Here is a 23437-nt window from a genome sequence, read left to right on the forward strand (position 1 = left end):
CACCATGTGATCTTTATTTATTGCTCGTTTTGTGAAAGGGTTGCATTTATTTTTTTATATTATGCTATTTTGGGGTGGGCCTCATCAATATATCGGGGGGAAACAGCAGTTCCAAAAAAAAAAAAAAGTATTTGGACCAACTGGCGGGAATTATGTCAAGTATTCATTTTGGGGATAGAAGGACAGAATATAGAGATGAATATAAATAATAAGGCCTAGCCACGATAAGCACAATTTAGTTTTGCTTTTGTTTTCTTCCACATACCTTGTGCATCATTCAGTTCCATGTAAGATACCACTCCACTTAGGATCCCATTTCTAGCTTGGAATCTCTCAAGAAATAGTGCAGACAAATGTCCACTTAGCCCAAGGAGACGTGTTATATTGCATGTGAATGCTGCCTCCAGTACGTGCATCTTTTATTTTTAATTTTTTTTTTTTACTGTCTCAAGTGTTTTGTGTGACACTTCCCTGCAAACGTCAACAACAGTGATGTGAATAAAAACACAACGACCATCCCGAAAATCAAAGGACGTTTGGTGTATCCCTAATCGAGTTTTCATTCGAAACACTGAAAGTGACTCCAGCTGCTGTAACACAATTCTTTATGGCATGCATTCGGTTGTCCTAATAAACATCTGTTTCAAAAAAACTGTCTATTTTTGGCTCTTATACTCCGCCAACACATTAATATGGTACATGTTCATTAACAGGTTTGTGTTTGTATTGTTTAAAGTGATTGAGGAATTCTCTGCAAGTGGGATTCTTTTCGTCAAACTGCTCAAATACGCGTCAATGTCGCCCTCTTGTGGCTATATGACACAATTGCACCCAAGTGGAGCGAACTGTTTTTGTCTATTACGATCCAATGTCGCCCTCTTGTGGCTACATGACACAATTGCACCGAAGTGGGGCGAACTGACTGTTTTCGTCCTGCCCAAAACTTGCAATTCTGACATCTCATTTACATATAGTCACGCGATTGTAATTATCCGAGCTATACTCACTGATATGAATTCAACCAATAACGTTAATAACTACGTTTGGTTGATTGTCCGCGTCAGTACTTCAACCAATTACCGAATGAAGCGGTCATTAGTGGAGTGACGTCATAGCCTATCAGGCGGTGGAGGTCAGTGGAGGGAGTCGTATTTCCCAGTTTCTGAGTGTCGTGAATCGTAACACTGTGGATGTTTGATTTGAATGTAAAATCCTATCTGAAACAGAAAGTAGACATTTATGGCGGTGGTAATACTTGACAAGCAGAGGGTGCATTTGTGGCACGCGTAAATGACGAGACGTCATCTTTAGAAGACGTCCCCATTAAATGACGACATCGAGGAGCGACGGTCTCAGTTTCCGGAAATATTTATACCGCCACCCTGCTTCTGGATGCCACCTCACCCGCGAAGTGAGGTAAACGATTTTTGTGGGTGGTAAGATTGCTTTGGAAAACAAAAATAGCCACAAATCCTCTGACATCACTTTCATTAATGTTCAGTTTGTCCTGTTATGATTGAAGTGCGAATAAACTGTTTTTGTCCATATTACGATCCAATGTCGCCCCCTTGTGGCTACATGACACAATTGTACCCAAGTGGGGCGAACTGACTGTTTTCGTCCTGCCCAAAACTTGCAATTCTGACATCTCATTTACATATAGTAACGTGATTGTAATTATCCGAACTATACTCACTGATATGAATTCAGCCAATAACGTTAATAACTACGTTTGGTCGATTGTCCGCGTCAGTACTTCAACCAATTACCGAATGAAGCGGCCATTAGTGGAGTGACGTCATAGCCTATCAGGCGGTGGAGGTCAATGGAGGGAGTCGTATTTCCCAGTTTCTGAGTGTCGTGAATCGTAACACTTTGGATGTTTGATTTGAACGTAATCCTATCTGAAACAGAAAGTAGACATTTATGGCGATGGTAATACTTGACAAGCAGAGGGTGCATTTGTGGCAAGCGTAAATGACGAGACGTCATCTTTAGAAGACGTCCCCATGAAATGACGACATCGAGGAGCGACGGTTTCAGTTTCCGGAACTATTTATACCTCCACCCTGCTTCTGGATGCCACCTCACCTGCGAAGTGAGGTAAACGATTTTTGTGGGTGGTAAGATTTCTTTGGAAAACAAAAATAGCCACAAATCCTCTGACATCACTTTCATTAATGTTCAGTTTGTCCTGTTATGATTCAAGTGTGAATAAACTGTTCCTACTGCCATGACAACCGCACTTGAAATTAGACTCAACATGAGTCATTTCCCTGTACAACAGTAAACACCTGAATGTATTAAAACCCCCACTAAGCTTTCTTTGGTTTTGAAGATGAATTCTTCTGAGGGATTGTGGGACTCAGAGATGAACTGACATTTTGCCCTCACAGGGTGTTCGATGCTTGGTAATGCCCCTCATTAGGAGCCCAACAGGTAATTGTCAGCTGCTGTCATAGCAACCAAGGGAGGGTGGATGAAAGCTGACATTTCATTCAAGACTAAATGTTTTCATCAAGCAGTTCTCTCTTATCTAATTGCCATTTTAATACAGTTAAATCACATACTGAACAGCTCCCCAACCATCCCAATTTCAAGGCATGAGTCACTGCCATACCCCCAACCCCACCCCCGAAATGTGATGATGTTGCTTAAATCTCAATTCACTTGTCAGTTGGAATGTACTGGAGGAAGAATTATGTTTTGCACTGTGCATGAATACCCCAAGCGGTTTGGCTGTAGTTGACCATCACCACCACTAGACGGTGCAATTGAACTCCAATTGTGCTTTTGCCCTCAAATGTGTTGGAATTCATGGGAAGTAAAGTGCGATACAATTGTCGTGTGTTTTTGTCCTCAAGTCTTGTTAGCGTCACAATGTTTGTGCCCCTACAGGTTTGTGACTCACTGGTATCACGACCCTGCTGGGGTGCCCCTCGCTGCAAGGCAATGACGCACCCTCATCGGTGGCAACAGGTAGGTGGCGTGAATAATTTATGTCTCACTGACTCTTTCACTCACTCATCCATTTTTTTATTTTTGCAGCCCTTCTTTGAGATTAGCCAATCATATGGCAGCTCATCATCCTCTGTCAGTGAGTCAATGTGGCGGTGGTGGAGGAGGAGGAGATGTTTTAACTGGTGAGCTTCTTTGGATTCATGCGACAATTCCTGAGAAATGGTCAATATTTATCAAAGTTTCGCGGTAAACAGGTGACGTCAAAGCACAAAAAAACTACTTCTTGTTACAGTCAAAGTGTTTATTTTCTATTTCATTCTTATTTAATATTGTGGCCATTTTGTAACATTTTAATTACTTTCATTTTAACATTTTTTTATCATTGGCATTTTATTTGAATTTAGTACTTTTCTTTTATTTTTGTTTTTATATTTTTTTTCCATTTTATTTGTTCCTGAGTACGTATTGTAATACTTTAATCGATTTATTTTTTAAATTCTCTTTTTTATCAATTTACATTTTATCTAAATTATAATTTTAGATATTTTTAGATATTTTTTAGATATAATGTTTATGTTTTATTTGCATTCGAATTTTATTTAGATATTTATCATAGAATTTCTACACATACACCTTTCCAGTCTATCAAGTTGACCCTCAGTAATGAAATGAGTGCGACGAGTGTACAGGAAAACAGATTAGAGGCGTGTGATGGTCCTTAGAGGATAAAAAAAATAAGGATTAGCGACACCTCTCAGTACAACTCCCTGCTCACGTCTTTGTCTACGGTCACGTGCCGCTGTTGACTTTGCTGCTGTCTGAAGTCAAGTTAAAACCGGGTGCTTCCTTCCTAACATCATTTTATTTTTAGGGACTGAAACGATGCGGCAACGCCGAGGGCGGAATTAGGCGCTAATCAGGATGAGCAGAGCTCAGCGGGAATGTGGCCGGGATTGCTCGCACACTCTCCCAGCAGACGCCGCAAGGATATCGACACAGACGCAACCCTGTCGTGAGTCTCAGGTAGGTGATCTTAAAAATGTATTTTCTTCTTTGAAGACAGTCGGTAAACAAAACCATAATTGAACCCTTCAGTTGTTTTCTTTGTGCCATTCGGGCTATCCAAATTTAATGAAGGTTGTACAGTGTTTGTTATCTGGTTACCAGAGTCAAGTTGCATGGACATACACACACAGAAGTGTGTTGAGAAGTTTGTATTAGCCGTTAGCATCATGCAATTCAGTGTGTTTCTGAGTGTGTATAGTGTCATAAGCAGACATAGACTACTCAGCCAGCACGGCATCCTATGAGTGCTGAGGGTCTTAAGAGTGGCGTTTTGCTTTCATGCATGGAGGACACGTGTGTCCTGCAGCTACACACACACACGCGCAGCAAATGAGCGTTACTTCTGTGTCGTGTTGCAACACATCCGCTTGACGCTTAGTTGAGCTGACGCGTTGTGCTGTAATCTTCTCTTGGTGTAAAATATGATTTCAGCATATTCTTTGATCATTCTTTTTACTATGCGATTCAAGGGATCTCATTCTCTGACGAGACTGGGAATTAATCACGATTGTGTTTGCACATTAATGTATTTTTCTCAGATCAAGCGATGGCACGGTGAATTGCCAAAGAAACAAGCCAAGGCACTGAATTATTATTCAAAATATGAATCATTCTCCACATTATCTACTGTTGATGTGCTCTCACTTTTGACATTTTGCTTTATTGCATTTCAACATTGCATTTCAGTCAATGCAATATATTGTATATAAATATTGATTGCACGTAAAGTATTTTACCGTTCTGTCCAATATGTGACAGCCTTAAACAATTATGGAGCTCATTCTATTGTATTATGTGCGGGTTATTCCCTTTAAACGACATATTTTGCTCCACTGAAGAATCCAATTCACCTGTCAGAGACCGCGCATGCGCACTGACCGCTGAGCTTGTCAAGTTAACGAGCGTTTGCATGAAGAATGCGGAAGTGGTCGCCATCTACCATCGAAAACGTGATTGTCTCCCTAAAAATCGATTGTATAATCCCCGAAAATGATTTCTTTGATGTTTATTTAATGTGTAGTCCTTGTACATGGTGTAAAATAAACAAGAATGAGCTTTAAAACAGGTTTTATTTTGGAATAACATCCGGATGTCGCGACTGGAGTCTGTGGAGGGAGTGAAACGGAAGACCCCCCAGTCACAGAGAACTGGTAACTGGTGTGTAAAGCTGCAGAGATGCGTTACGGAGCAGAACCCAAGCAGCAGCGGAACGGCGGCTCTCGAAGGGAAACTGGCCATTAATAAGGATAAAACCCGTGTGGGATGTACCGAGGCCGTTTCCGCAGCGCATTTCGGAGCTAAAAGCCGCGGCGCCAAGTGGGGGGCTCGGGTCGCGGCGGCGCATCGATCCAGGACGGACTCGGGAGGGGTCGCATCATGGGGAACGAGGCGAGCCTGGAAGGAGGAGGCGAAGGCCCGCTGCAGGGGCTCCCCGAGGGGCTGGCACCCGACGGGGCCGGCGGCTTCGTGCGGGTCCCCGGCGGGGCTCCGGTGGACCTGGCGGAGCTGAGCGAGGAGCAGCGGAAGCAGCTCGCCGCGGCAATGTCAAGGGCGCAGGGCAGGCAGCCCGCGGGTGCTGCGGCCGCACGAAGGCAGGGCTTAGTATCACTATTTTTTCCCCATTATCTTGTTGTTGGATTTTTTTTTTACTGCACAAAAATATCCACACTAACCGAGTAGGCGATTGTGTTGTGGCAGAGCAGGAGTCACATTACGCCCATTTTTTTTTGTAATCCACCCAGACGTGATCTCGTTATTGAAGCCAATTTTCATGGCTAATCAACAGCATCCGTGCACACGAATGCGCGAAAACGCCTCTTCATCCTTTTATTTGTGACGAACTGCGTTCCGCGCACCGTGTGTCGCGCGTGCTGTGTGTCGACACTGCATTTTATTTCTACACGGCTGCACACGCGTAAATACTTGCGCAGGGCCGTTGAACACGATACAATACGGACTGTTTATGTCAGATTAAAGGAGGAGGAGACACACCTCCAGCATTTGTGCCAAATTGTCGAATAGCCTGCTGGGTAAAAAAAAAACTACCAGCAACAATGTGTCATTCGTATTTTCTCTCTATTTGAACGACATATTATCACGAATGACAACACAAAATGGTCGCTTGTATTCACGTTAATGTGAGCAATTAGACTCTCATCTGCTAATGAATTTGGCCAGATTAAAAAAAAGGTGTGTGGCTAAAGGGTGGGAGGGGCTTGCAGGCTGCAAATGCCAACAAAACGGATCAAAATGCCTCAAGCCACTTGTCTCTTAATTGGCTGTAATCGAGAAATAACTATGCTAAGATCGCAAACGGGGGTGCATCAATATTAATATGACTAAAAATAGAAGCACAGCGTGAGCGTCACTTCCGCCTCAGACTTCCCTCCTTTTAATTTTAAGCGTCTGGTGCTCCCTGTCCATGGTGCTGAAATGAACACAGTGGTGGATTGTGCACTAGTGTGATGATAGTAAACAGCAATGGTAATGTAGGCCTATATGATGCATAATGAATACCACAAAAGAATTTGCTCCTCGCAGTGCGCGGAAATTGGTTCCCTCTCGCCTCAGAGCTAACAAAGACGCCTCTTCATCTTCGTGATGTACACGCGATGTCATTCAGCCGTGTTCACTTCCCGGTTAGCAATAGTGACAGACTACACATTCATTTTGAAATGGCCGTTAGGTTAACATATATTATTATTAGAACACCATTGCTGCGATAGACCTGGACAATATCACAAGATTATTTATGTATGATTTATGAAAAAAAAATATTTCTATCTCGCGCAGGCCGTCAGAATCTGGTGTCCAGCAACCAGGGGCCGGCAGAGGCCCGGCAGGCCTCAGTAAGAGTCGCACCGTCGACGCCTTCAACCAGAGTACAGCGGGCAGACCCACCACCGGGCGCAGTCCCTCATCCCTTAATCTATTTGAGTCCCGATTCCGGCAGGAGCCCAAAGAATCTGAAAGCAAGTCATCCGGCATGTTTGGCTCCAGCTTCCTCAGTGGTGCCAACCCCCTCAGTGCCATGTCATCCATGACCTCCTCCGTGTCCTCCTCCATATCCTCCATGGGTGACTCCGTCAACATTCCCAAGTTTGGGCTGTTTGGGGAGGAGGATGCGGGAGCTACGCCAGAGTCCAATCAGGGTGGAAAGCCACCTGGCAAGGGGCCTCAACAGGGATCAGGTCCGAAGGCGCCGCAACAAGGGGGGCCTCAAAAACAGGGTCAAGGCCCTTCTGGAGTGGGGCCAAAACCCGGGCAAGGACAAGCAAGCCCAGGACCAAAATCAGCTCAGGGACCTCCTGGACAGGCTCCCAGGCAAGGCCAGGGCCAGGCCGGACAAGGGCCTTCTGGGCCACAAGCACCTAGAGCAGGTCAAGCACCACCAGGGCAACAAGGACCCAAACAAGGTCAAGGCCCACCGGGTCAGCAGGGGCCTAGACAAGGTCAGGGTCCACCTGGACAGCAGGGACCGAGACAAGATCAAGGTCCACCGGGTCAGCAGGGACCTAGACAAGGTCAGGGTCCACCTGGACAGCAGGGACCGAGACAAGATCATGGTCCACCAGGTCAGCAGGGACCTAGACAAGGTCAAGGTCCACCTGGACAACAGGGACAGAGACAAGGACCACCCGGTCAAGGTGCTAAACAGACACAAAGTGGTCCACCTGGCAAGCCTGGATCCAAGCAGCCAGGACCACAAGGGCCTGGGGCTCACCCCGGGGATGCCTCCAAGAGTCACCAGGGTGCCGCGAATCCTACAAGGGGACTCTGTCCACTGTGTAAGACCACTCAGTTAAATACTGGATCTAAGGACCCGCCAAATTACAGTCAGTGCACTGAGTGTAAGAACCAGGTCTGCAGCCTTTGTGGATTCAGCCCTCCGGACTCAGCGGTAAGATTTCCGCCCTGTATTTTTATTTCAGTACAGTTGTAGACTTAAGGTATATGTCTTCTAACAAAAGCCTTTCTCTTATGCCACGCAGGGTAAAGAATGGTTGTGTCTCAACTGCCAGATGCAGCGAGCAATGGGGGGCATGGACACCCCGGCTGTGAGAAAGCCCAAAGAAGGTTCGGCCCCGCCCTCGCCTCAGAGACAGGCTTCAGGAAAGCCCGGCAAGCTGCTCATCAAGCAGCAAAGCACCACAGACCAAGGCTTAACACCCCCAACCACTCCAAGGCAGAAATCCCCAGGTGCCAGCTCTCCAGGACCGCTTTCTCCAGGCTCCTCATTGGGAGGCTCCCCCAAGATTGATCCCAAGACCGGCCGTCCCATTCAACAGAAAGCCAGCCCCCAGCAGTCTCCGGCCAAGACCAAGCAGGAGTCTAGCTTTTTCGGCGGGTTGGGTGGTATCAGTTTTGGAGGATTGACTGATTCAGTCAAACCAGCCGCTGCTTCCTCACAAGCAGCTGAGTCTGTCACCGGAAAACTGTTTAGCGGTTTCGGTGGATTGATGGACTCGTCTAAGCCTCAGGCGCAGGTGGCTCCAAAGCAGGAAGAATCCGTCACCGGTAAGCTGTTCGGAGGATTCGGCGGTTTATCGGAGTCGGCAAAACCTCCCGCTGCCGCCTCGCAGATGTTCAGCTTCGGCTCGTCCCTCCTGAGCTCCGCCACCAGTCTTGTCACCGGTGAGGAAGAAAAACCAGCCGCATCTCCACCGGGATCGCCGCCGGACTCCCCGGCCGACTCCGGACCTGGTTCCGGCCCTGGCTCCCCGCCTGATTCTCCCTTCTCCGGTCCGGGCTCTCCTCCCGATTCGGATTCTGCTCCTGACACCCCGCCGGCCAAATCCAGAAAACCACCGAGGACCAAGTCTGTCAAACGAGAACCCAGCTTGGACTTAGCATCCAAAACTAAGGAAAGCTGCCCTCTCTGCAAGGCGGAGCTGAACGTCGGGACATCAGAAGCGCCCAACTACAGCCTCTGCACCGAGTGTAAGAAGAGCGTGTGCAATCTGTGCGGATTCAACCCCACTCCCCACTTGGGAGAGGTGAGAAACACTCGCTAACACTAGCTTTTAACACACACACGTAACCACAGAATGAAGAGTGAGGCCATAAGACAAACGCACTTGAAGCGCTTGACACACAACCCTGAGTGAAACCAAACGCCCTCGACCCGCTCCTCTTGTTGTTAGCACATTGTGTGTCGCCTCGCTAAGACCAGATGGAACGCGATGGGCGGAGCATCAGTATGTTGAGGCAAAGCGGGCCAAAAAGAGTTTTCGCTTGAGTGGTTTTTGCAGCATGCCGGCCAAAAACCTGCTGACATTAGCGGTTTCCCGCATAGCAACCCTTCTCGGTGTCCGTGTCAGTGGGGTGTCCATCAAGGGCTGTGCACTTGATGGATAGAGCTCCAGCTTTTGGATATTTTGGTATTCGGGTATCCGTTCGGGTATCTGATTGATAATTCGAATTCGTCGGAACGGTGCATGGCAGCAAAGTGTGTTTTATTCTCAGGGGGCTATGAAAGGAAAAGACATTAGAACGACAGTAGCGATAGTAGGCACCAGACGTCAATGGCAGCTCATTAACTCATTCACTCCCAAAGACGTTCTTAAACGTCTTTCCAGACTTGGTCCAGAATTGGCTGGTACTGAATGAGTTAATCACACGGTTTTTAAGGGTACTTAATTTGCCATCGAACATGATTTAATTTCGACGTGTTGATATTGGTGGCAACACTCGTGACGGCGATATAACTCGGAAAGATGAGTCAAGACCTGTGGCCGCGCTAATACTGGCTTGGAGGCTAACCCCCTGTGCGAAAAAGCCTAATTAACAGAAACGCTAACCGAAGCTTGAAAGGCTCATTTACATCCCTTTCATTTGAGGCCATGCGCTTCCATCTTTGTTACCTGCAGGGAGATTGATTCGAGCTGTTAGTTATCTGCCGAGTATTCCTGATAGCCTTCAGATGGAGCCATCGTACCTAACCCGGAAACGACCTCCCGCCGCCACCACATTTCTGTCCTCACGGGAAATCAAGCCGCCCGTACTCATTCCTCCCTGAGCTTTATCGGCACACAACGCATCAAGGTGTCCGCGTTTTGATTGAGTCGGCGTTAATTGCCCGAAGAGAGTTGAGTTGCCATTCCGTTCAATTGCCGACACCACGAAGGGGGGGCGAGCGATGCGATCAGTCAACTGTACGCCAGCGCGCCGGAGGAACGGGTGACGCCGCTAACTCCCATCTAGGCCGCCGCGTTCCTGCTCCGGATGAGTCACAAAGAAGCAACGCCGCGCGCATTCTAATACATCAGCTACACACGCGCCGCATACGAATGCACCTGAGCAACGCTCATGAATAATGAAAAGGGGGGTGGGTCCGCATACGAGCCACGTGGGCACCGATTGGCTTAATCCCAGTGTCCTAAAAGGATTTAAAGGCCAACTGTAATCCTGTTATTTCTATTGAGGCTTGATCCTCCAGTCGGGTATGTGTAATCCGCATCAGTGCCTGTTGTGGAAAAAGGGAAAACAAATTGCCCCCTTTTTGTTTTCTGTTGGATTCAAAAATGATTTTTCTCACAGATTCAATCCAGCTGTATGGTTGTCCTGCATCTGCCATCTTCTTCAACACCACCCCCTTCCCCAGATTTCCTTACACTGCCTCACAGCGCTCGCCTTACGTGCCCCGCAGGCCCGCGTGTATAAAAATAGTCAGCGGCGGCAAACGAGGCACAAAAGCGCTGCCGGACGAGCGATTGTGGGTCAGCTCGCTTATTCAAAACGCATCCACGTCCTTTAACGCTCGCTTTGCTTTAATAGGTGCATGCGAGATTGGTTATTTTTCGTATTTTATCTCTTCTAAACCACAAATGTGTTTAGCGGTTCAAAGCTTTGGTGCCAGCGAGGCAGAAGGGCTGCGCTTTGTTAAATTCACATACACACACTTTGGCACTGGCGACGTTTCGTTAGCACAACCTGTTTGCATCCTGACTGATGCCGCTCACTTGCTCACCGCCCCCCCCCCTCACACCCCACCTCCCTCAACGCACTGAGCCACGGTGGCAGCGCTCCCAGAGTTTGTTGCGTGGACGGACTGTCTGGCACACCATCCGTCACAGGAAACAAAAAACAAAAAAAACGGTGCTGTCGCTAACACAGAAATCGGTAGAACTCTTTGCTAATATCCGTTGTGCTTTTCGATTCAAAATTCTCTTCCAATGGCCAACTCAACGACACATGCAAAATTGATGATTAACCCCCAATTTTCAAAATTCCAAAGTTTTTAGTTTTTTTTTTATTTCAAAAGTACAATTCAGATTCGGAGCTTTAGCCAATTAGCCCTTGGCACATGAAGCACGGGGCTGAATTTCTGGTGCATCCAAAAAAAGAAAAATGGTGTACGGTAGCTCATAATTTGCTGAATAGGACACGGACAAACGATGTAAGACATTATTTTGCCTTCCATCGCGATTAGCTGCATTGACACCTCACCTCCCTTCCTTTTTTTACACATTCATTCGGAATATATTTTCAAGTCAGCTGGCGTGCAGGAGCTGCGATCACTGACGGCAGATAGGATGCTAATGTGGAGTGGAGGAGTCGAAATGACGGAGACGGGTGGAGGGGGGGGGGGTCGCAGAATGTCGGAACGGGTCTGGATGGCGGCCACGTTTCGCCGTGCACCGCGACCATCTGACTTGTGACTCAAAGAGCCCGTGAGTCACGTCGCCCGCACCTTAGGGCAGCGCGAGCTGCGGCATCCGCTCAGGTGGAAATGGGAGAAATATTTTCGAGGGCCACATTGCCGCGGAGTCAAAATCCATTCCATCGTCCTGATCAACCTTTCTTAACAAATTATGGAATTAACTTGCCTATCCTCTCTCTCTCTCTGTGCCAGCCTCAGTCTAAATTTAAACAGGTAAAACCCCCACCGGATCCATCGTCTTAATCAAAAAGCAGCATCCACCTTCACCCTGGCGTGTTTTGTTTCAGATCGTGCGGAATGCCGACAAAAGCGCAGCCGATCCAGGCAAATAGAATGACTTCTTTTCAGAACTCCGCATGTGTCACCGTTGTCGTCACAAACTCCCCGTGGGTGCCGTGGTCAATAGTCAGGGGCGCGTGACGCTAGGAAATGTCTTTGTAGGTTAAAAGGGAGCGACTTTTCTTTGATTCATCCTCGCCTCGATGACGGAGGAAGCTGCCGAAAGGTTTTAATCATTTTCTCGCGTGTTGCGTGGAAGCTGGCGTGAGTCACGTGCAGCTTCAAATAAAAATCAGGAAGATGTTCAGTGACTTGGGCCTGGTATGCTTTGAGGCATATGACGACGCTGCTGTAACACAGTTTTTAAGGCGGACACGATCATTTTCCCAGGTGCCTCTTTTGAAGTCCGCCTTTTCGAGATAACGACTTTTCAAACATTTCTGTCACTTTCGTTACAGAGCGAATGGCTTTGCCTCAACTGTCAGACGAAAAGAGCCAGTCAGCTGGACGACACCACGGCTTCCCCGAAACAACCCGCTCCCGCTCCCGCTCCCTCTTCCATCCCCACCCCTGCTGCTGTAGATAGCAAACCCGTTGTAGTAGAATCAGCAGCAGCAGCAGAGCAAGCCCCGCCCACCCCCGAGACCAAGGTAGAGGCCACACCTGCACTGCCATTACACGACTATGAACCGCATGCCGTTTCTGACCAGTCACTCACAGCTGTCGACCAGTCGCTTCTGACTGATACTGTCGGTGAAGCAATTCCGGAAAAGCCTTTTGTTGAAGAAGTACTCGAGAACCCCTGCGAGGTTGCGTCGCCTGATACAGGTTTGGATGAGGTGTCCGTTGAGGTAGAACAAAACGAAAATCGCGAGAGTATCCCCCCCTTGATAGAGGGCAATAGTAATTTACGGCAGTGTGAAGCTGCCTCGGCCGCACAGGAAATCACTTCTCACTCTGATTCAGAAGTAGAATCCCTTGCGACAAAAGAAATAGGCGGTAAACTCGCCCATTCAACAGAGGCACCGACACAGACTTTAGCCGCGGACAGCACTTTCAACACAACTAATGCTCCAAAATCCGAGGCTGGAAGTGCAACGACCGAACCGATAGCAGAGGCGGGTACAAACCAAAAGGACGCTTCTCATCCGTCTGTCGAAGTAAATGAAAATGTGTTTTTGTTTGAAACCGATCGGCCGAAATGTGATAAGATGCAGCATTCGGCAATACGGTCAGATGCATCAAAATGCACAGAACCCGTTCTGACGTCGGTTGCTCATCAACCTGACTCCCCCGCTGAGCAGAAAAAAACGGCTGATGGATTAGAACAGAAACTTGTCGAAAAAGTGCAAGAAACAAACTTGCTTCCTCTTTCTTCGAATGACTCGGCTGTTGAAAAGACATTGAATAGCTCCTTTGATCGGGAAGCATCCGCGAAAGGTAGTGAGGAACATTCTGCTGAGCTCGGAAAACCAAAAGAGGCTCCCGAGGTGACGCGTGTCAAAGAGCGAGCGATTGAAAACGAGGAGACGCATGTCGAGTTCAAGTGTGACGGTGCGGCCTTTGAAGAGGGAGCGCCACACGAAAAGAACGTTTCGGAGGTGAAAGCCGAGACGGTAAATCTTATTGAAGAACAACAAAATCTGGAAGCAAAAGAGCAAAAACTTCCTAGTGAGGCACAGCCAGCTGCAGAACCTTGCAGTATTGAGACAGAAAACATTTGTGCGGTAGATAAAAAAGAATCGGAAAATGCCGAAAAGACTCTCGGCGACGGCCGTAGTGTCGTCATGCCTCGACAGACGGACCCGAGAACAAACGATAAACCCCCTCCTGTTCACGAGAGCCGCGTTCAAACAGCCTCGTCCTCCGAGGATTTACCAGCGACGGAACTGGCGCTCGTTGAATCTGCAAGCGTGATCCCGAAAGGGGACCTGCAGCCACCTACAGAGATTTTGTCTGAAGAAAATGCTTCTGACAAAACGGCTGTTCCGGATTCTAACGAGCAAGAAAAGGTCAAAACCAAAGAGCCCTCTCAGAATCAGACGCAAGTCAGCGATAAAACCTTCTCTGAGGCCACCGAATCTGATTCGCATTTAACGGGCAGTCAGGCACAGCCACTCGACAGATTCAATCCGGAAAAAGTCGCCAACGGTGAAATAGAGGCAAACAAAAATGGCTCTAGCTCATTACCTGACACGGGCAACATCCAGGAATCTATTTTCATATCAGAAGCGAGCGTAATTGGTGCGCATGATGCCGCTGCAGAGTTTGACGCAGGCACGAAAAGCACGTCACCGAACGACAACACCCGATCGAAGGGTGAAAATGCCAACCTGTCTCGATTAGCAGCTTCAGCCCCCGTAGCGGAGCCCCAAATCCCACGCGCTGTAGTTTGTGAGCAGACCGCAGATATGAATAAAGATGCTAGTCGGATGGAGGAAATCGAGGCTCCACCCGAGCCCCCGGTCAAGCCGTGGGATGAAGATCCAAGACCTGAGGTGACCGTAGCGTAGCGGTTAATTTATGAAGACGCTAGCTGTTCTCTGTGGTATTGTTTAATTGTGCAAAACGTTAGATACAAGATCCACGTTGAATATTTCATCACCCCGTTGATGTCTTCATTCAATCAATCAGGTGGAACAGTCGGAGATCCCGACAAAGCCTAGCGACAGAGAAAGTGACACCAAGGAGGGCAGTCCTACCAGCCCCTCCGACCTGGCCAAGCTGGAAAGCACAGTCCTGCCCATTCTCGAGGCGCAAGTGAAGGATGACGAAGAGAAACAAACGGACACGCTGAAGACCAGACGTAAACTCGAGGTGCTTCCGATTTCTCCCGACTCGCCCTGCTCGGACGAGGACCCGGATCTGAACAAAAGTCAGGCAAAGAAAAAGCTGCTGGTGCCTCTGGACGTCAGGGTGGATTCACTGGATGATAGTAGCGAAAGCTTTGGGAAAGAAAGCCCCTTATCAGGGGACGACGAGGAGTTTATCCGCAAACAGATCATAGAAATGAGCGAAAACGAGGACGCCTCGCCATCCGATGAGGAAAACCACATTCGGCGCGAGATCAGACGAGATGAAAGCCGACGAGTGCAAGAGAAGAAGACCGAGCCCGCGGCTTCGGGAAAGGCCAAGCGGTTATCCAAGAACAACTCTCTAAGTCTCAACGATGAAGAAGATAACGCTCCACTCATCAAAGTTGATTTACGGGAGCTCAAAGAAGAGGATCCTCAAAGCGGTGCCGCAGTTCGCAAATTTCAAACGATAGAGCTGAATACAACCAGCAGCCCTGTGGTTGTAACGCAAGTTAACGTAGAGCCCGAGATAGAATGTTTGACCGATTCTCCGGACGATCGTTCGAAAGGGGAGGGGTCATCCAGTCTACACGCGTCCAGCTTTACACCCGGCACCTCGCCGACATCGCTGTCCTCGCTGGATGAGGACAGCGACAGCAGCAGTCCCAGCCACGTTCGCTCCAGTGAGAGCAAGCAGCACAGGAAAGCCAAACACCGACAAGCTGGACAAATGCTGCCGACGATCGAAGACTCTTCCGAGGAGGACGAATTGCGGGAAGAAGAGGAGCTGCTCAAGGAGCAGGAGAAACAGCGGGGAGCCGGTAAGAAATCGAAGCGAGACAAGGAAGAGGTTCGAGGCCAGCGTAGGCGTGACCGTTCAATGACGCCCCCGAGCAACCTCTCACCTATCGAAGACGCCTCGCCGACGGAAGAACTGAGGCAGGAGGCGGAAATGGAAGAGATCAGACGATCGTCCTGCTCCGATTTCTCCCCGAGCATCGATTCAGACCCCGAGGGTTTTGAAATCCATGCCGCAAAGATCGCGGCCGTGCAGAAAACGTATCAATTGCCCCTTTCCGTGTCCCACCGTTCTCCGACGGAAAGTGAAAACGTGGACAAATCACAGAGGAGAGCTCTCAGATCTGCCGAAGAAGCTTATGAGGAGATCGTCCTGAGGGCCAAGTCTCCGACAGTTGAAAATGTTGACTTTCATCCAGAAAAGGAGGCGCTTTTCGGAGGTATGCTCATTGAAGATTATGCTTACGCCTCGGTCACGGATAATTCAACAGATGATCTGGGGGCGACGGAAAAGATCAGCGTTCCTGCCCAGCCCAAGAAGCTCAGATCACCGGATGAAGTTTATGAGGACATGATCAAGAAAAGAAAGGAATTCATGAAACTCGAACAGGAATACCAAAACATGAAACAACCCAAAAATGAAAGTACAAACCCCGAAATCGTCTTGCAGCCCGCCGAGACTACCCTTTCCAAAGTCACGACGGTCACCCCGGGAAAAGATGGAAAACCATTGTTGGATGCTGAAAGTGCTTACGAAGAGCTCATGAAAAAAGTCTTGACTCCTGGAGAAAGTCCCACTCTGCAAGACCCCGAAGTGGAAACCACCTCATCCAGAAGGGCTCTCTACCCAATCCCAGACCTAAAAGTCACGCAGTGTTCCTCAGGAGAGTTGTCCTCTGATGAAGAAAGTATCATTAAAAAGGAGGAAGAAGCTGCGAAATCAACTTCAGCTGTCGAAACGCCATCATCCGCATCCGACCAGCAACCGCACACCCCCGTCACGGCATCCCGGACTGACACTTCGGACCTATCAAGTGCAATTGCAATAACCTCTGCTCCTCTAACGGCAAACTTTACCGCCTTGCCTACTGTACCGCAGTACGCACAAGGCACCCCGAGCATCGTTTCAACTGCCCCACCAATCCCCCCGAAGCCAAATGTCTTGCGCAGGGCAAATTCTCAGGAAAAAGCCGATGCACCCGTCGAGCCGCCGTTGCCTCCCCCTATCACACAAAAACCCACGGTCTTTCCCAGAAAACCTCCAGTTCCACTCCCACCTCAGGCTTCAACCGCGCCGGTCAGGCCAGAGACACTTCCCGCCACTTCGCTTGCTAAACAATCGGTCACGCCAACATACAAACCTCACGTTCCGCCCCCTGTCCCCCCAAAGCCCTGCATTCCTGCCGCCGTCGGCGAAAGCCATAGACAAGGGGTCAAACCACCCGTTGCGCCAAAACCCTGCTCACAGCCATCCTCCCCTGCTCATGTCGCGCATCCACCAAGACCCACCGTACTTCCCACGGGATCCACCGACATAGCTTTGAACCTCAGCCCTTCATCTGAGAGCAAGCCCTTTCAACCCTCGCCAAAGTCTCCTTCCTCTCCTAGATATGCAAGAAACCTCCGTGATACGTACGTGGTTATCACACTCCCTTCTCAGCCAAGCTCTCCAGTCGACAGTCTCTCAACTCAAGCCCCCTCCGAGACTGGCCCAGTATCGACGGCCCACCAAGCGCAGACCCCGAGTTATCACCAAACACAGGCTCAGTCGACACCACCTCATCCCACGAGGGTGCCTCTGGCATACACCCGAGTGACAGAATCCATTGAGAATCAAGAGATATGCGGCCCAGAAAAACACGTTACGAGCTCTTGTCACATCATCGAAGCCGTTTCGGCCTCCGCGCAGCCTCCCGTGGTCATGCCAAACCTGATCTCCCAAGTGGTTACCACAGAGGTCCAAAGAACCACCGTCTCCGTTGTTCACGAACGACCGCCGCCGCCTGGGCCAACTCCGAGGGCGACCGGACTCCCGATCTCCATGGAGAAACCAAAGACTCAATTGCCCGTACAGAATGGACAGGCGGTCCTCCCTTGTGAGGTGGTGGATCTGAGGACTGCGAAGGCCGACGCAGCGTCGCACATTAATGGAGTGGATCTGTCTGCCGGGCCGGACTCTGGTCGACAGTCGTTAGCAACTGATGTCAGTCGCCAGAGCAGTGCGGTACAGTCATCTGTCGTGAACCTCAGTTCCGAATCCTCCACCTTCTCCATCGTGACTGACAGCATCACCATTGTGACATGTTCTGCCACAGTCCAGAGGGGTGATAGTTTAGAGACCTCTCAAGCATCTTCAATCCCCCTCCAGCTCACGAAGAATAAAGCATTTGAACCCGTCTCTCAAATCGTGTACCGCTCCGTGGATTCTCAGCCTCCCGCTCACTCTGGTGAGATCCCAATGAATCTCTCAGTTGGGGCGAGCGCAGGTATTGGGACGTTCCAAACCCCACCTGTAACCATGGCACCCGGTACCGTCCCTGCTTGCGTCGCTAACGGATTAACGACAAGCACTTCGTCTGTGGCGGGAGCTGTTGACCTGAGCACGACAAAACCGTTCAATACTCTGGTGTCCATGGACGCCATTTCGACAGAAGTTGTCACAGCCGTCATCACGGAGGACGACGGCAAGCCAGTAGATCTGACCGCTGGGAAAAGAGCTGTGTGCTGCGATGTTGTTTACAAGCTCCCGTTTGCTGGAAGCTGCGCTACGCCGCAGCCCACCACCCCTCTGCCCGAAGACCGTTTTGGATATCGCGATGACCATTATCAGTACGATCGCTCGTCCTATGGCGTGCGGGGGATTGGCGGTATCAAACCCTCAATGTCGGACACCAACCTGGCAGAAGCCGGCCTGTTTTTTTACAAGAGTAAGAACAGCTATAATTTCAGTGGCACCACAGACGGTGCCGTAGATCTTTCCTCGACAAAGATTTCCGATGCAGGTCAGTGCTGCGACATTGCCGACCTGTCACTTAAATGTCATTTTGAATTGCTACCCCTCATCCATGGCTAGCATTTTTTTTTCTGGATTTTTTCTTTTTTTTCTTTTCTTTTTTTTTTTTTTTTGCATGGAGGTGATTTTTTTTCTTTTTTCCTTCTGTTGTGATTTTTGTGCCTGCATGCTGTATGTCTCATTTATACTTTGGATTTTTCCCCCCCTTTTTTTCCATCACTTTATAATTTGGGTAAGGAATGGCGCACCGCATTTACTTTGCCCATATCACATAAGCTCAACTGATTTTTTTTTTTTTTTAATGTTCTGAACAGGCGATGCTGTGGACTACTCCAAGAAAGCGACATACGCGGGAATGACAATCCCTCCTTATTCCCAATCAGGAGTCACAAGTGGTGTCGGCACTCTCTTCGGTACAAATAGTGTACTGCGGTCATCCAATGGGGTCGTTTATTCCTCCGTTGCCGCACCCATTCCATCGACATATGCAATAACCACCCAACCGGGATCTATCTTTTGTACGTCCTACAACACACAGTCAAGTATGCATACTAGTGACACCATGCCATCATTGTCGGACATCCAGAACCTGCCACTGACACGATCCCACAGTTTCCTGTCTACGGTCTCGATTACGACGGCAGACGAGCAGCAAGCCGACATCCCTCTCAACTTGGAGATAACCAAAGAGGATGCTTCTGGTCATGCTGTCACCACGGCGACCACCTCTTTATCCCTTGACTACACAGATGAGTCCCTCGAGGCGATAGCCGCCTCCCTGGAGGCTCTTTCGTCACCCATGGTCCCAGGCGACGGCCAGTATCAGGCCGAGCGTGAACGGCTCGAAATGGAAAAACTCAAGCAGCAGCGCCTGGCTGAGGAGCTGGAATGGGAGCGTCAGGAGATTCAACGTTTTCGCGAGCAAGAACAGCTGCTGGTCCAGAAGGAATTGGAGGAACTCCAGGTCATGAAGCAGCAAATTTTGACCCAGCAAGAAGAGGAAAGGCAAGCTCACCTCATGATGCAAAAGGAAACCTACGCTCAGCAACAGCAGCAGCTCGAGCAAATTCAGAGACTCCAAGAGCAACTCCGCATGCAACTGGAAGAGCAAAAGCTTCGTCAGATGTATCCAGGCGGGGAGATGCTCGGGAACGGCGTCCAGGAGGCCGTGGTCTTGGGCCCCGACGGCACCGTGCTGTCACGGAAGATCACGGATAGCGGTTGCCAAACCGATGACGAGGACGAGACGGTCAGCAAAGCTTACACGGCGGGGAGGAAGAAGAAAAGCGTCAAAAAGAGCGTCGACAGTTGTGTGCAGACGGATGATGAGGACCAGGAGGAGTGGGAGGCTCAGAGAAGCCGACAGAATCGGCCACGCACCTCACGAGGGGACAGGGGAGGGCACGCCGACATGTCCCTCCAAGCGCATACTGAGATTTCGATACAAACGGATACAGACGGAAACATCAGGATGGACACGAGAATGGAACTGTCCGACTCGGAAAGAACCTCGCCGAAGAAACGAGCCACGCCCTTGGAGATTGGCCTGTCTCCCCACCTCAAGGCTGAGCCCTCCACACTTCAAGCGCCCTCTAAATCCCCCAACGTGCTCTATTCTCCCATGTCGCCCTGTATTTCCCCAAGCAAATCACTCGAATTTGTATCTTACGATAAATCACTGGGCGATAAAAGCCCCCAGAAGCTCAGGGGAAGCCCAGATCCGGGAAGTCCGAGGGGAACGAAACCCATGCAGAGATCCATGTCTGACCCCAAATCCATGAGTCCAAATGGAGAAGAAAGGGCAACATTTGGAACCCAGTGTGCTGATACTGTGAGTACGCCTCCTTTTCATGATTGCTATAGCCGCGGCCGTTGAGTCTCTCACTCGAATGTTCCCAAGCCGGAGCTATTCACGTTATAGCTTTGATTGCGGCGGTATGTCGTCTTTTGGAGCCATTTTTCCCCCTAGCTTACATAAGGTTTGAAAGCCAAGTCTTTGCTTGGGTAACTCACTGGAAAGTATCTCATACACACAGTGCGTAAAAAGAATACGCTGAGCTTGCAAGAATATATTCAGCAGTGAAATCCTCTAAGTGAATAAATTACTGCGCTTCTCTTTCCACTTGGTTGAGACGACAAAGTGCACAGTTTCTGCAAAGAACACAAGTTACACGTGTATAATCCTTGTTAAAAATTTTTACAGGGGAAGGGCTCGGGTGGAACGCCCACCGGCACTCAAAAGAAGGTCAAGAGGACCCTGCCCAATCCCCCATCAGAAGATGACTCATCAGCCGGTGGCCAGACCGCCTATAGCACCGGTTCCGCTCGACGGAGAATGTGCCGCAATTCAAACATGGCACGCGCCAAGATCCTCCAGGACATAGATCGCGAGCTCGATTTAGTGGAACGGGAGTCGTCCAAACTGCGCAAAAGGCAGGCCGAGCTTGACGAGGAGGAGAAGGAGATCGACGCCAAGCTCAGGTACTTGGAGATGGGTATTAATCGGAGGAAAGGCGCCCTCCTGAAAGAGCGGGAGAAGAGAGAGCGAGCTTATTTGCAGGGTGTGGCCGAAGACCGGGATTATATGTCGGACAGCGAGGTTAGCAACATCCGAGAGACCAGAGGTGACCATGATGACGGTGAGGATGAGGAAATAGAAAGCCATGGTCTGGAACGTCCCAGGACAGCTCCTCAGGCTGAACTGGATGACTTTGTCCCGCCTCAAACGAAACACGAATACGGAAAATACTCCCAGTACCCATACCCTCAAAGCCAATACCAGCAGTCCCTCTATCAGACCCCCCAGTCTTACCAGTCCCATCCCGTGTACTCCTCTGTGCCCTCGCTTACCAGCTCCCAACAGCAAAGTTACCAGCAGATGCTCCTGTTGCAGCAGAAAGCGGCCAGGCAGGCCGCGCTTCTCTCCGAACTGGATGCCACCAAATATGATGTCATTAGCCGCCAGCCCGATCCCACGTCCTCGCCTTACCTCGGCGTGAAATACGACAAGTACGGCAACCACCTTGACCTCAGGGCCTTGGACGTGGGAAGTCTCGCGGGTAGTCCCGTATCGGCTGTCTCCGACGCCTACTACTCAGATATCGATCACCACACGCCTCGGAGTTACCTGCTGCTGGAAGATGCGGCCGAGCTCGCCAAGAGTTCCCCCGGTTTGTTGTCGTCATACAGTCTCGCCGAGAGAGAGTTAGCCAAAGCGGAGAAGCTTCTGCAGCGCAGCGCCGCCGATCTGGGATCCACCGACTATCTGGGATCCACCTCCAGACTGCATACGTATGGTAAAACCCCCGATGACGAAGATCCAATGGAGGAACCCTACGAACTGAAGCTTTTGAAGCAGCAGCTCAAGCAGGAGTTCAGGAGGAGCACGGGTGGGACGGAAAGCTTAGACCCTCTGACGGGCCTTTCCCAGCACTACTATACCCCGAGCTCCAGCATCTCCAGTTACTCCCAGAGGCACTACCCAAAGTCAGACAAGTACAGCATCAGTCGGCTGACTCTCGAGAAGCAGGCGGCAAAACAACTCCCGGCGGCTTCCATGTTATACCAAAAACACAAGACTCCGTTACTGGAGCCGAAGATCTCCTCCAAGTATTCCTCAATTACAGAAAGCAGAGGTTTGGACATGGACTATACGGGCTATTTGGGATCTGCCGGCGGCTCCCCGAGATCCAGCCGACTCATGCAGGACGAGATTACCTTTGGCCTTCGGAAGAATATTGCAGAGCAGCAAAAATACTTGGGGTCCACCTTAGGTGCAAACTTGGCTGGTTCGCTAAACCTGGGCCAGAGTTTGGGTTTGGACTCCGCGTACCCAAGCGGCAGTCGCTCAAGACCGTCATCCAGGCCGACGTCTTGCTACGGCTTGGACCTGTCAATCAAAAGAGACCCCTCCAGTTCCTCGCTGAGACTCAAAGGGGACGGCGAAGCCTCCACAGACAACTTCCAAACCCCCTCCGGTCGCGCCAAACCCACCAGCCTCCCCATAGTGCAAAGCGGCCGTGGAAGAATCCCCATCGTAGCCCAGAACTCTGAAGAAGAAAGTCCACTGAGTCCTGTCGGGGAGCCGATGGGCATGGCCCGAGCCTCAGCGGGGCCTCTGCCGCCCATCTCGGCCGACTCTCGGGACCAGTTTGGTTCCTGCCTCTCCTTGCAGGACTCTCAGCAGCAGCAGCAGCAGCAGCACATCAGGGAAGAACCGAGCAGGGGTAGGGCTTTTGTGCTGATGGATGACCTTCAGGGCACCATGTCAGATAGCGAAGGTAACAAACTGAATCGCGGCGATATTATCTTTCCGTTTGTATTTATGATTTCCTCTCGCATGCGTTGGCTGCCACTACGTGGAACGTTCGGGACTTGTAAAAACCCGCATGTATTTGTTGCTTCTTCTCCGTGGTGTCACTCTCATCAAAAATGTTGCACGTCGTGTTCTCCGTCTTCCAAACCGCGCTATTTGCACGCCCGTGCTTCCCCCTGTACTTCCGATATGATGTAACGTGTTGGCGTAACTGAGTGCGACTGCGTGGGAGGTGTTCTCCTCAAATAGCGATCGAACTCGTGCGCACTTGGTCTCGGGATACTCATCTTTTGGATACTTTGAAACGACCATGTTAGGAATACTTTTGCGGTCCCTCTTTCGAGGGATGAACGAGCGTTCTGTTTCCCCGCCAGTGAACTGGCAAGTGCCTCTCACATCTTGGAACTGCTTCTCAATCGCTTCCCTTTACATTCCTCGTTTTATGAAAACATCCACCCCAAAAAAGTGAGACATTCTGAAATAAATAGAAGCATGATAATCGCCTTTAGAGTTGTTGGATAAATGTGCTGCATTTTCGGTGTGTGTTT

The 23437-nt window shown here is 49.7% G+C and overlaps 1 protein-coding gene and 2 long non-coding RNA genes across 15 annotated transcripts in view; 2 read left to right on the plus strand and 1 right to left on the minus strand.

Moving 5' to 3' along the window:
- The window catches only part of LOC127593929 (uncharacterized), a 177568-nt gene that overhangs the window by 93592 nt on the left and 60539 nt on the right, over positions 1-23437 (minus strand). The window lies entirely within an intron of this gene.
- Positions 2016-3200, plus strand: LOC127593928 (uncharacterized). Its single transcript, XR_007960551.1, has 3 exons — positions 2016-2103; positions 2899-2979; positions 3049-3200. It is a non-coding gene; the product is annotated as an uncharacterized LOC127593928 (long non-coding RNA).
- Positions 3820-23437, plus strand: part of pcloa (piccolo presynaptic cytomatrix protein a) — a 30358-nt gene continuing 10740 nt past the window's right edge. For 8 of the 12 annotated variants that reach the window (XR_007960549.1, XM_052055667.1, XM_052055672.1 and 5 more), the window contains exons 1-7: positions 3820-3984; positions 6820-7927; positions 8019-9023; positions 12427-12618; positions 14603-18563; positions 18889-20405; positions 20778-22854. Coding sequence is in view for 11 of the 12 variants with exons in the window: in XM_052055667.1 (XP_051911627.1) it covers positions 7013-7927; positions 8019-9023; positions 12427-12618; positions 14603-18563; positions 18889-20405; positions 20778-22854 (9667 nt within the window). In the remaining variant the exon portion in view is untranslated. Of the gene's footprint in view, positions 3985-5150; positions 5619-6819; positions 7928-8018; positions 9024-12426; positions 12619-12649; positions 14467-14602; positions 18564-18888; positions 20406-20777; positions 22855-23437 lie in introns of those variants that run through there. The other 4 variants (XM_052055670.1, XM_052055671.1, XM_052055677.1 and 1 more) reach the window with 4 other exon arrangements.

Source organism: Hippocampus zosterae, chromosome 21 (assembly GCF_025434085.1).
Source record: "Hippocampus zosterae strain Florida chromosome 21, ASM2543408v3, whole genome shotgun sequence".
Taxonomy (NCBI): Eukaryota; Metazoa; Chordata; class Actinopteri; order Syngnathiformes; family Syngnathidae; genus Hippocampus; species Hippocampus zosterae.